Genomic DNA, 12,081 nt, shown 5'->3' with positions numbered 1-12,081 from the left:
CCCCAACTCTGCCAATTCCTGCTGAGTGACCTAGTCCAAGCCACTGTGCTCCCTGTGCCTCAGTTTCCTCCTTTTGCAAATGGGGATACTGGCAGTCCTGTCCTCATGGGGCTGCTGTGAGCAGGGGTTCAGGGGACAGGCTGCACGTGGCAGGATCCCTGAGAGTTTGGCTGTCGCAGTTCTCTGGACGCGTGCGTGCTCGTGTCGCAGTGTACGGTGTGTTTCTCCTGTGGGTCATGGTCCAATGTTTGGAGCCTGGTCCCTGGAGGAGTCGGGGACTCAGGCCTCGGCGACTGCTGCCGTGGGCTTCCAGGTGTGGGATGGGGTACACAGAACATGCAAGGTCTGGAGCTACATTTGTTTCCCGATGCTTCTATAACAAATTCACACACATGGAGTGGCCCAGTCCGTGGCTATCTCTGGCTCTGGCCTTGGCCCGTGTTGACCCCTCCCCTGGGATGCCCTCCTCCCCTTGTCTCCACCTGGCCACTTCTCACGCAGCCTTTAGGACTTAGTCAGACGTTGCCTCCTCCAGGAAGGCTTCCCTGAGGCACACCCCACCTCCCCACCTCTGGGCAGGTGCCTCTGCAAACGCCTTGCCTGTGTCCCCATCAGTGCAGACGCCACAACCAACAGTCACCGTCTGCTTCTGTATCTGACCCCAGGGGTGCCCTTCAGCTTTATACCTGGCCTCTTCTTTTTTACACCCTCAGTGCCCAGGAGAGCCTGGTGTGGGTGAGGCCTTGGCAACTGTGTGCTGAGTGAGTGAGGAAGTGACTGACTGACTGCATGAATGAATGAGTGGCTTCCCTGAAGCCCCTTGCACACTCCGGGAAGCCTGGACCTGAGCCTGGGCTGGCAGAGGCCAGCTGGATGGGCTTGGAGTGGGGAGTTGAGGGCAGGGCATCCTTGGAGCCCAGAATCCTGAAAGATTGTGGGATCAGCCCAGGGTCTGCATGGGCATGTCCCGCATCCTCGGCAGAATCGCGGAGGCCTGTGGTGTCAGACCCACCTCCTGCCTCATCCCACAGCTCAGATCTCTGAGCTCAGCCCCAGAGCCTCACCCTCCACAGGCTCAGAAGGTTTGGGTTGTACCCCAGACCCAAGGACCACGCCTGGACACACTGTTCCTGCAGAAACTGCATTTATTGGTGGATTCTGATTCAGGACCCGACTCGGATACCCCAGTGCTATCAGCCCAACACCAGTGAGACCGCCTCAGCAGGGTGACCCGTGCCCCATCCCCGGGGACCCAGGAGCACTCATTTCTCTGCGTATGAGAGGGTAGGTGTTCGTACAGTGGTCAGCTCCTCTCGAGGATCATCCCACTGAAAGCCGATGCTCGTGATGCCGAGGAGCTTATGGTGGCCAAAGATTCCCGTGAGCACCCTCCATGGTTGGTCTGGGAAGGCAGTGAAGCTGTTACCCTCTTCTCGCCCAAATGCGGCCGAGCGCCCTTGGTCGGTGTATACGACCAGGTACCGGAGGTAACCCTTGTACGAGCCAAGGATGGCTATAATGTGTTCACCCGGCCGCAGCAGGAATTCCTGGGTCTTCCCACCTTCTGCACCGTGTCTTTCACTCCAGAAGGATCCATGTCTCAGCTGGATGCTGGGAGAAAGGGGGAGCTTTGGATGCCCGGTGCCCAGGAGACTCACCACTCCGCACGTCCTCTGTCCCCGAGCCACCCCTCCCTGGCCACCAGAGAGCAGGCACATGTATCTGGGTTCTGACACAGACATGCTGGTCTCAAACCTCTGCTCTGCCGCCTTTGGGCTCTTGGGTTCATTACCCAGCCTCTCTGGGCCTCAGTTTCTTCATCTGCCAAATGAGAGTGACTGTTGGAGCATTCAAGGATCATCCGAAAGGAGAGCTCGGAGCAGTGCCCAGTCCCCGTGACCCTCACGAGGTGCCTCTGTCGTGACTCTGAGCGGGGAGCTGTCCTCAGCCCCAGCTTGGACTTTCTGAGCCTGAGTCAGGCTGCCCAGGACACAGTTTTGAGAAGCAGGTGACTCCCCACACTCACCTGGGGAGTCCCACTAGTTCCACCCATCTGGCCTTCTCTGTATCCTTGCCCCACTTTGGTGCCTCTCCCATGGCCTCCCCGCCTCCCCTCACTCTACCCACAATCTGTCCTCTTTGGTGCTGACTGTTCTGCCCCACTCCCTTTCACAGGTCCCCGGGACCCTGTCAGTGCAGAGCCAAGATCTGCCCCAGGCCTTGAACAAGGACACCACCCCAACATTAGGGGAGCAGCCCTGGGCTTTCTGCCTTTACATACTCCTGGTGACTTGTGTTCAGTCAGTGGTCCACTCTGACCCTCACTTCCTTTCCTCTCTGACCTAACCTGGACTGAAAGGACTGCTGTGCGGGAGAGGAGGCAGCTGAGGAAAAGGGACGAAGGGAAAGGTGATGGCTGGTGGCTCCATGTTTCCAAGGACCTAACTGGCCTCAAAGAGTCATTAATACCCAGCAAAGATGTTGGGAGAAGAGGCGCTTAGCCCCATCCCCATGTTCCCAAGACTTGGCATGAGTGGGACACAGCCTTAGAGCTCATGGCCCGGCTCCTACTCACCTCTTAATCAGGCCCAAGACAGACCCTACAGACACCCGAATCCCCGTGATGTCATTGTCATAGTCTGGAGTAGTACTGAAATACTGGCCTCCTCCGAGCCCATAAATCTCTAGATGATGAAAGAAGCAGGTGGGGAGAGAAAATAAATCACACAGTGACATGCAGGCTATCTCTGCCCCTCTCTGGACACGGCCCCTCCACCAGATGGGACAGTCCTGAGACTAGAGTAGAGTTAGTCTGTGACCAGGGCAGGGCCCAGACCCTGGGTCTCCGGGATGCAGAGAGGGGAGGGTGGCCACCAGAGGGATGAGCTGGAGGGGGCCGACCCAGCCAGACTTACGCCCTGCCCAGCAGGTGGTGCTCCACAGGAGGGCGAGGGTCAGCCACAGCAGCATGGCTTCTGGCTGGAGGGTCCCAAGGCTCCTGCAGAGAGGAGGACAGCCCATCCGACTCTCAAAGAGGGACCCCACCTGACCTCGCCAACCCCATCCATGGAGGAGGAGCCCCGTCTTACCGGGACAGGACAGTCCTGGCGCTGGGCAGTCTGGTTGTGCCTGACCGTCCTCTGCACGGCCCTTTATACCCTCCTGAGGCCTGTGGGCCCCCATCCAGAAGGAAGGAGCAGGGGCACCAGGGGACAGGAAGGAGCTGGGAGGTGAGGACTCTTCCTGGGGAATCCCCAGAGCCATCCTTGGGGGAGGTTCCCGGACCTGCTGTGTTTGTTGTCTTGGCCCCATCGCCTGCACAAACAAGATGGGACAGTGACAGATATTTCACTGTCACCTCTGAGTCTCTCTCCTCAGCACCTGGACTAGATCTTGGTCTCAGAGGAAAGGAGGTTTGCTGAGAGCCCTTCCCAGCTTGGCCAGCCAGGTCAACCCCATGGAGGGGCTGTAAGTCAGACGCCCAGGGAAACTCTGTGGGCCCCAGGGCTCCTGCCTCCTGCAGAACTAGTTTCAGGACCTCACTGAGGCCTGGGCAGAGCCTAGTGTCCCACAGGCTTTGGGGAGCCCAGGCAAGCTCCCCACTGACCCTCAGAAAGCCAGAGTGGGCAATCCAGTCCAGTGTGCCTGGCACCACATGGAAAAGACACCCCAGGTGGTGGCCTTCTGTGGTCTGTCACTTGGAGATGTCTGTGACCTTCCCTCTATGCCGGGTCTGGGCATAGCTGGGATGACCAGCTCTGGGCTGTGGGAAGATTGGACAGCAATGGTGCTGAGACAGGAGGCACAGAGGAAGGGGAGAGGGCGATTCTCCAGGCCAGTCCTTCCCAGAGCGCCGGGGCCAGGCCGTGATCAGACTTTATCTGGGAGGTGACAGGCTGCTTCTCAGGGGCTCCATCCTGCAGATGCTTCTGGTGGAGCGTGTCCAGGCTTTCTGTGTCAGGCTGGAGCTAAGGCTGCCCGCATGTCCCCTGGATCTTTGGGAAGGACCACAGGCTCACAATCGTCACCATAGGGGGTGAATATGAATGTCAGCACTGGAGCCAAATCGGAGCCCAATCTCATCTTCCCTACTGACGAGGCAAGTGATCTGGGGACCTGCGTCACCTCTGTGCACTTTGATTGTTTCATCCAATATATGGGATAACAGTAGAACCTAGTCCTGGGGCGGTACAGGAATTCAGCACGATCCTTCTCCATCTCAGTGCCTGGACGCCTAAGACTTTGTTCTCTGTGGGCAGGTGTGCAAGGCTATCACTTGCAACATCCTTTGAAATCACAGAAGCTTAGAAACAACAGACTTGTCCATCTAAAGGGGACCCATTGCAGAAATGACAGTCATTGCTACCATGGGATACTACACAGGGATGCCTGCTGCTCTGGTACGTTGCCCAAGGAGACAGGGCCAGTGTGGACTGGAGGGTTTAGAATGCTCCATCTGGTTACAAAAGAAAAGGGGTGCACAGGAGGACCTCGTGTGTGCAGACTCACCCCGGAAGTGCTGGCTCACCAGGAACTGGGAACACTGGTCTCATTGGGATGGCAGGGCTGGGAGGACTGGGGGTGGCTGGAGGCCAAGTCTAGCTGGCACCTCCATTACTTCCACCAGGTAACCAGGCCAGAGCCCAGCAAAGCACGGCCCGCAGGCCAAGTCGTGCCCTCCGTCTGCTTTTGCTCAGCCTGAGAGCTAAGAACACTTGTTACATTTTTCAATGGTTAGGAAAACTTCAAAGTGACAGAGGAGGATGCTATGAAATCTAGTGCCATCGCCCATAAATAAGTGTTCTGGGTAAAGCCATGCCCATGTCTTCTGGGGCTGCTCTCACGCTACAAGGGCAGAGCTGAGTAGTTGTGACAGACTCTTTGACCCATAAAACCTAAAACGTGTGCTCTCTGGCCCTTCAGCCACAAGTGGGCTTCGGCTGCTCCCTGTTGGGTGCCTGTTCCCTTCCCTGGCACAGACGCAGCCCTGTCCATGGTGCTGGCTTCATGGGTGGGTGAGGGGGCTCCGTTGAACAACTAGCCTTTCAGGGAGACCAGAGCAGAGAGGCACTTGGTCCTGACAACCATGCCCTTCCTCCTGGCCCTGCACTGGCCTCCCTGGAAGGGCTCCTCAGGGTGCAGGTCCCCACTGACCCCATCCTTGTTGCCAAGGTGAGGGCCCCCTCCTGTCCTCCCGATGCTCCTCACCCCTCCCAGCAGCCCTCAGGCCCCCAAATGCAGCAGAAGCTAGGCCAGGGAGGCACAGCAGCTCCCCTCTCAAGGCCCCAGGACCCTCCTGTGGGGAGGAGGCCGAGAGGCCCTGACCTCACAAGCATAGCTCTGGAGAAAGGGGACAGGCCACATAAAGGGGCCCATGTTCCTGTCCCAGCCCAGCCTCAGGGCACGAGTGTGGCTACTGCTGCCAATTCACGTGCCTTCTCTCCAGCTCCAGGCTGGCAGGGTTTGGCGCCCAGAAGGAGGATCTCTCTGTGCCAGGGCTCCAGGATGCACGTCTTGGGTGCGAGTTGGAGGAGAAGACAGTTGGCAGCCTGGACCGGGCGGGAGGACAGGACATGTCTAAGGGACACAGGAGACACATTTTCAGAGTGTACAAGCATGGTGACAATGCATGCACGTGCACACACGTGGGCTGGAAATGCACATGTGCACCACGTCCTCGCACACGTGTGCACTCTCAGAAACACACACATGCCCAGCTATCCTTGCATACAGCAGCTTGCACAAGCCCCCTGTCCCCCTACAACACGCATACGCTCATGCACTCTTGTGGAGGAGGCACTGATCCAGGGGAAGCCCTGCCCCCTCATCCACCCTGGCCCAGTGCTGGCCCTGAGTCTGCTCCAGAGACTCAACACAGACCCTTTGTCCCTCGGGATCAGGGCTCCCCACAAGAGGATTTACTGAGCATTTACAAGGCCCTAATCCCCTCCACAGCTGTGCTCCAGACCTCATTCGGCCTGGAGGGGAACAATGGGGCCTTGTCCTCCCAGCAGAGGCAGGCCCTGGGCTGGCTGGTTTGTCCGGGTTGGGTCAGCACTGGCACCCCTGGTCTCCCTGCTGTCTGGGTGTGGGGCTCAGGGAGACCTCTCTGTGCTCGGCAGGCTGAGGCACAGCACACAAGAAGGCCTCCATCCCCAGCCCACTCACTGCTGGCCAGGGTCTCCCTGCAGCCCTCTGGGAGAAGCCCCAGCCTCACTTGGATGCTGGAAACTGTGTCCCTGGCTCGGGTCTTGGGGCAGGTCTGGCCTGGCTGAGACTCTGGGGCCAAGTCGGGGAGCTGTCTCCTCCGCGTGACCGTATCTGATTCCTTGGGCCCAGGAGTCAGAGGGAAGATCCTGCTGGGTGGGGGTGGGGAGTGATCAGGAGGGCAGGGGCATTTCTCTCCTGACCCAAGCGAAGCCCAGAGTGGGCCTGTGTCCCCGGGCTGGCCCTTGAGTGGCTGCTGCCAGGCCAGGAGGCCCATGTTGAGGGGCAATTCGGCTTTGCATTTTGGAAACTCTCCACTCTCATCCACATTTACGCTCACGCTCATTCAGATTCTTAGGAACAACACACTCTAAGCTAAGTACTTTTTCTCCACTCTTCCCCAGAAAGACTCAATAGTTTTCCTGCTTTTTTTTCTCCCCAAATCCCCCCAGTACATAGTTGTATATTTTAGTTGTGGGTCCTTCTAGTTGTGGCATGTGAGACGCCGCCTCAACATGGCCTAATGAGCGGTGCCATGTCAGCTCCCAGGATCCAAATCCTGGGCCACGGAAGTGGAGCGCAGGAACTTAACCACTAGGCTATGGGGCTGGCCCCGAAACTCAATAATTTTAATGCAAATCCAGAACAACCAACCACACATTTTGTCTAATCTTTTATGTCACTAAAATTCCCTTAGTGCAGGTGTTGAAAATAAAATGAACTTTACCTAGGTGACCAATTGAGGGAGCATTCCTCCCAATGTTTCACTATAAAATTTTTGAACTTATTGCAAAGGTGAAAGATGTTTAGGCGAAGACTCATATTCTTACCACCTCTCCAAGTCTTGATATTGCATTGTGTCTGTGTCATTGGGTATCTGTCCATCTAACCAATCACACATCCATCAACCCATCCCATTCTTGATGCATTTCAACATAAGGTGCAGACATCAGCACACTGCCCCTTGGACACTGCAGCTTGTGCATCATTGAGTAGATGGGTTAACTGTGGTTTTTTTCCACCTCAAAGTACAATTTGCGTACAATGCAATCTTAAATCTGGAAGTGCATCCTCACAGGGTTTGATAGACGCACATGCCTGTGGAACCCAGACTCCTTTCCAGATACAGAGCACACACAACCCTGCCCCCAGAAAGCTCCTTCCTGCTCCCTCCCAGGGAATCTCCGCCCTCCCACCTCCAGGCAGCCACTGCTCACAGCAGACATTCTTAACCACGGGACAATACAGGGAGAACAGAGTTTGTAAGTCGTTTTAGGAAGAAAATGGATAATCAAATTAATCCAACCAAGAGATGAGTCAATGTAAAGAGCTTATGTGGTTTATTTAATTTACTTAAATATGGAACAAATATACATCTGTGGGAATCCTGGTTACAGAGTAGAATAGAACAGTTAGAAAAAGTAACCACATCCAAACAATTATGTAACTCACCAAAATTGGGAGTGGAGGACATTCGTTTCCCAGGGCTGCTGCAACAAATGACCACAAACCTGGCTTCAAACAACAGAAATGTATTCTCCCCCAGCTCTGGAGCCAGAAATCTGAAATGAAGCTGTATGCAGGCCGTGTTCCCCAGGAGGTCTCTAAAGGAGAATCTTTCCTTGCTTCCTCCAGGTTCTGGTGGCCACCAGCATCCTTGGTGTCCCTTGGCTTGTGGACACGTCTCCTGTCTCTGCCTCCGTCTGCACACGGCCTCCTCCCTGTATCTGTGTGTCTTCTCTTTTTCTGTCTCTTCTAAGGACACCTGTCACTGGAGTTCTTGTCCATTCCATCTAGGATAATCTCAAGATCCCTACCTTAATTACATCTGCAAAGATGCTCGTTCCTAAGAAAGTCACCTTCTGAGGTTCCTGGTGGACATATCTTTTGGGGACCACAATTCAACCCACTGCAGCGAGTCACCTAAGTGTCAGCCTGACATTTGCCTGGGAGCCTCTCCTGGACTCCAGATCCACCGGATCCCACCTCTAAGTGCCCTGAACCCTGCGCCCCGCCCCCCTGGAAGCCCCTGCCACCATCAACTCAAGCCCACCTGCCTCCCTCCTTCGAGAGGCTCCAGCGCATCGCTGGGGGCAGCACCCTTAGAGAATTGTTCACTTTGTCAGCTTCTCCTCGTTGATCTCTAGAGTTTGCAGGAGCCTGGGAGAAGCAGACTCCTGTGTCAGGCCTCCATCCTGACCCACACCCTATCCGCCCTTCCAGCTGCCTGTCCTTGAACCTACCTTTCAAACAGATTTCTGGAACAACATTCAAATGAAACACGGTTACTCCCAGATGGTGGGATTTAGGACATTTTTCTCTTTCTTCTCTATTCTTTTCTGTATTACTTCAACTTTTTTATATCAATTTTATAAGAACAAAGTGATTATTTTTTATAAAAATGACATGTACTTTTTAACCTTTAAGTTCTCAAAAGATGTAAGAGTGGAGTTGTCAGTGTCAGGAGCAGCGTGGGAAATGGGTCCCTGACTCTGCTGGAGGAGTCTGCTGGGGACCTTCTCATGGTTTAAAAACTCTTAAAACGTGGAGCCTGTTTGACTAAAGCGCTGCTCTCATAGAAAATTTATCCCAAGAAATTATTAGGAAGGTCTGCCAAGGCTTATAAAAAAGTATTTACATGAATGTATCATTTTTAATGAGGTTTATCAACAGCCCAGATGTCCAGTACTAAGAGATCGGCTAAAAGTGGGGTTCTGGTGATTTCTAAAAGTTTCTTCTTTAGGCTCCTTTCGTTGACTTTCATGTTCTAATGAGAATGCAGTACTTTTATAATCATCGTAAAGGAATTTTCAGTTTGCAGAGAAGTCTGGCTCTGCAAGTTCGGCACCTTTTCTCCTGTTGTCCTAGACAGCCACTCAGGGCAGCAGTGTGATGAGGCTGAGAATGAGCAGCCCAGATGGGGTGCCTGTAAATTCTTCTTCAGCCACGATCCAGCTCTGACATTAAAAGGAAAAACAAGCCTCCTTAGTAGGCATGTGATCTGGATGGTGGATTTGCACCCGGCCATAAGGCTCAGTAAGTAGAGACCTCCTGGGGGTGGAGAGAAAGGGAGGCCCAGTGAAGACAGACTCTACACAGAGAGCCTGCTCCGCCCAGAGACTGAGAATGGGGGTGATGGCAGCTGGTGGAGGTGTGGGGGTGTCAGCAGGACATAGAAATAAGTGCCTGGAAATAAGCATTGTTTCAGGCACCTTCAGTTACCTGCATTTTCACATACCTGCTTTATTGGGTAAACATCCAAGGAGGAACCAGGGACTCCGCATCACTTCCTCACCTTAGATGAACACCTGGACAGCATGGGCAGCGAGGTCTCAGCTCACCACCGCCCCCTCGTGTCCGATGGAGCACACGGCAGGGGCAGGTGCTGAAAGGAAAGACTTAACTGGAGAAGAATCCACCTGAGAAGATGGAGGATGCCAGATCAGGGGATCCCACAAGAGGGAGGGCCCAAGAGAACACTAACATTTACCCTACAAAAACTATGCTTAAAAAAATATCTTATGACTCCAAGCTATGTTCTCAAACCTGAATTTGAAAGTTGCTGGGTCAATTGTATTAGTAAATCCAATAGCAAGAGAAAGCCCCTCTCTGTTAATGCTGGATGGGGGGAAAACACACCGTAGGACACTGGTCACTCATGGTCCAGCCAGCCCTCTCCCAGCCTCCACCTTCCTCACCAGGTGGGCCTCCCATGTTCCCACCACGCATGTCCCCTCAGTGGTCAGAGGGACTTCCACTGTCCACTGGGTCATGGCACTCACTGCTTTGATTGTGGCAGGATGGGCAGTTCCACTGGCAAACCACGTCAGTGCCTTCCGGTCAGCCCAGTCAGCACGGGGTGAACTGGGGACCTGGACTGTCCCTTGTACGTGCTCACCCAGCACCCAGGGCTCTGTGTGTCCCAGCCTCACCCATGTTTGCCCGTGTCAGCCCATGTGCTGACCCCGTGCAGAGTGTTAATGTCCCCTGGGGCTCGCTTTCTCCCTGGTCTCGGGCACTAGCCCCTCCTAGGATGTGTCCGGGGTCACCTGTGCCTCAGGAGCGGGTGTCAGATGACCTGAGCCAGGACCCACCCAGAGCCCACCCCTGATTCTGCGTGGGGCCATCGGGCATCTCCACCATGCTGGCCCTGGCACGTCACTAACCAGGAGAGCACGTGGCTACGAGGTCCCACTACGGCCTTGCGTGCCGAGCACAGACCAGGGCAGCACTTCACTCTGCCCAGCCAGGGGGACAAACGGCCTCCTTATGTTTGGCCATGGCAAGCTGCAAGGCTAGCCACGTGGGAAAGCACCACAGAGCCCACGTTAGTGACACATTGTGACAGCTGTCATGGAGAACTGTAAAGGTTGTGATGCGCAGGAGTGACAGGGTGGAGGGAGCAGCAGGCTCCGAGGAAGAGACAACATCCAAACTGAGGCCTGGAGGAAGAACAGGACTCCACCAGGAAAGAGGGGACATTCTAGACAGAGGGAACAGCATCTGCAAGGACCTGGAGGCAGGCAAGAGCTGGGCACACAGGCGCCACGTGGTCAGTGGGTCAAGCCTAGCCAGAGGGAGGGTGACAGGAGATGGGAGGGGGCCCTCAGGGGTAGGGTGCCCAGCCTGGACAGGACCCTAGGAGCACTGGAAGCCGCAGGGGGTATGATATGCTGGTGGACCTTGTTGAGTGTGGATTTGACGCCCTCCAGCTGCAGAGCTGAGGGGAGGAGGGAGGGAGGAGAGGAGGGAGAGGGAAGCAGAGAGGCCAGACTGGAGGCAGTGGCAGCCTGAGTGAGCTGGCGGAGAAGCCAGGGGAGAGGAGGTGACAGTGCCTGGTGGGGAGGACACTTGTCCTGTTTGCGGCTACCCACCAGTGTTTGTCCACCCTCCCTGTTTGGGGAACCAGAACCCCCCTCCAGCCTACCTCCCTGGGCTCCCAGGTGAGCAGAAGGCTGGCTTTGGGTGGAGGCCTTTTCCATGGGGGGAGGGGGCTGGGGGGAGCGGAGGGAAGCAATCCAGGCCCCCCAGAGCTTCCCACACTTCTGTGCGCTCACAGCACTGGGGGATCTTGTGAAAATGTAGGTCTGCCTGAGCAGCTCCAAGGTGCCCCTGAGTCTGTCCTGCTGGCCTGGTCCCTTGGCCACACTGAGGCAGGGTTCTTCCAGTGGGGGCCCAGACACAGTGGAGGCTGCCCAGTCCCCCTGATGGCTTGGCAGTGGCTCCCCAGGCACTGAGCCTCCCTGGCTGCTCCAGCTTGGAGTGCTCGTGCCCCCAGGACCACCCCCCACCCGTGGGGGGTCAGGGGAGAAATGCCCCCGCCCAGCATCTTTGTCCTCCAGGAGGCCGATGCTGAAGCACGTGCCCCGCGGTTCTCAGAGGGCCCCAGCCAGACTGCGCCTCAGTCGCCCACAATGGCAATTTCCTCGTTCAGGCAAACGTCATTGGGTTTCTTCCCTCCCTGCCTCGGTTTCCCCACTCCTCAGTGGAGCTTCTGGTATCGCCTCCCACATAAACTACCTGCACCCAAGTCCTGGTCCCAGGTCGGCCTTTGGGGAGCACTGGTGAGACTAGGAGAGTGTGTGTGATGAGGGTGAGCATGGGGGTGCTCGGGGCATGTGCTCCACAGCACCCCCACTCGTCCTCCTGGCCCCCAGGGACCCTGGTGCCACTAATGTCCTTCCATAAGCTACCTTTCTGATTGAACTGACCCGAGAGGGTTCTGCTGTTTGCAACCAAAACCTGTACAGTGCAGACTGGTGGAGAAAGATTTAGGAGTTAGGGATGGGTCCTGGGATGGACAGGACATGGGCGACCATGAGGGAGCTGTCCAGCGGGCCACTCAGGTCCACAGATGTTCTGCACGGCATCAAA

The 12,081-nt window shown here is 55.8% G+C and overlaps 1 protein-coding gene across 1 annotated transcript; it reads right to left on the bottom strand.

The window, feature by feature from the left end:
• Window positions 1-1,127: 1,127 nt before the first annotated feature.
• ZG16B (zymogen granule protein 16B) lies at window positions 1,128-3,148 on the bottom strand. Its single transcript, XM_008521208.2, has 4 exons — window positions 3,090-3,148; window positions 2,916-2,998; window positions 2,576-2,684; window positions 1,128-1,611 (listed from the first exon to the last, which is right to left on the bottom strand). Exons 2-4 carry the CDS (start codon window positions 2,968-2,970, stop codon window positions 1,263-1,265), a joined length of 513 nt encoding a protein of 170 aa, XP_008519430.2. The 5' UTR covers window positions 2,971-2,998; window positions 3,090-3,148; the 3' UTR covers window positions 1,128-1,262.
• Between the last annotated feature and the right edge of the window lie 8,933 nt (window positions 3,149-12,081).

Source organism: Equus przewalskii, chromosome 12 (assembly GCF_037783145.1).
Source record: "Equus przewalskii isolate Varuska chromosome 12, EquPr2, whole genome shotgun sequence".
Taxonomy (NCBI): domain Eukaryota; kingdom Metazoa; phylum Chordata; class Mammalia; order Perissodactyla; family Equidae; genus Equus; species Equus przewalskii.
Note: the sequence above shows the minus strand (reverse complement) of the source record. Positions and strands in the feature narration are given on the sequence as shown.

Excerpts from the sequence above, each read along its gene's own strand:
- ZG16B (XM_008521208.2), bottom strand. The coding sequence starts at position 2,970 with ATGCTGCTGTGGCTGACCCTCGCCCTCCTGTGGAGCACCACCTGCTGG. Across the intron at positions 2,685-2,915 it reads CACCACCTGCTGGGCAGGGC|AGATTTATGGGCTCGGAGGA; the intron begins GTAAGTCTGGCT and ends TTCATCATCTAG. Across the intron at positions 1,612-2,575 it reads GTCTTGGGCCTGATTAAGAG|CATCCAGCTGAGACATGGAT; the intron begins GTGAGTAGGAGC and ends CCTTTCTCCCAG.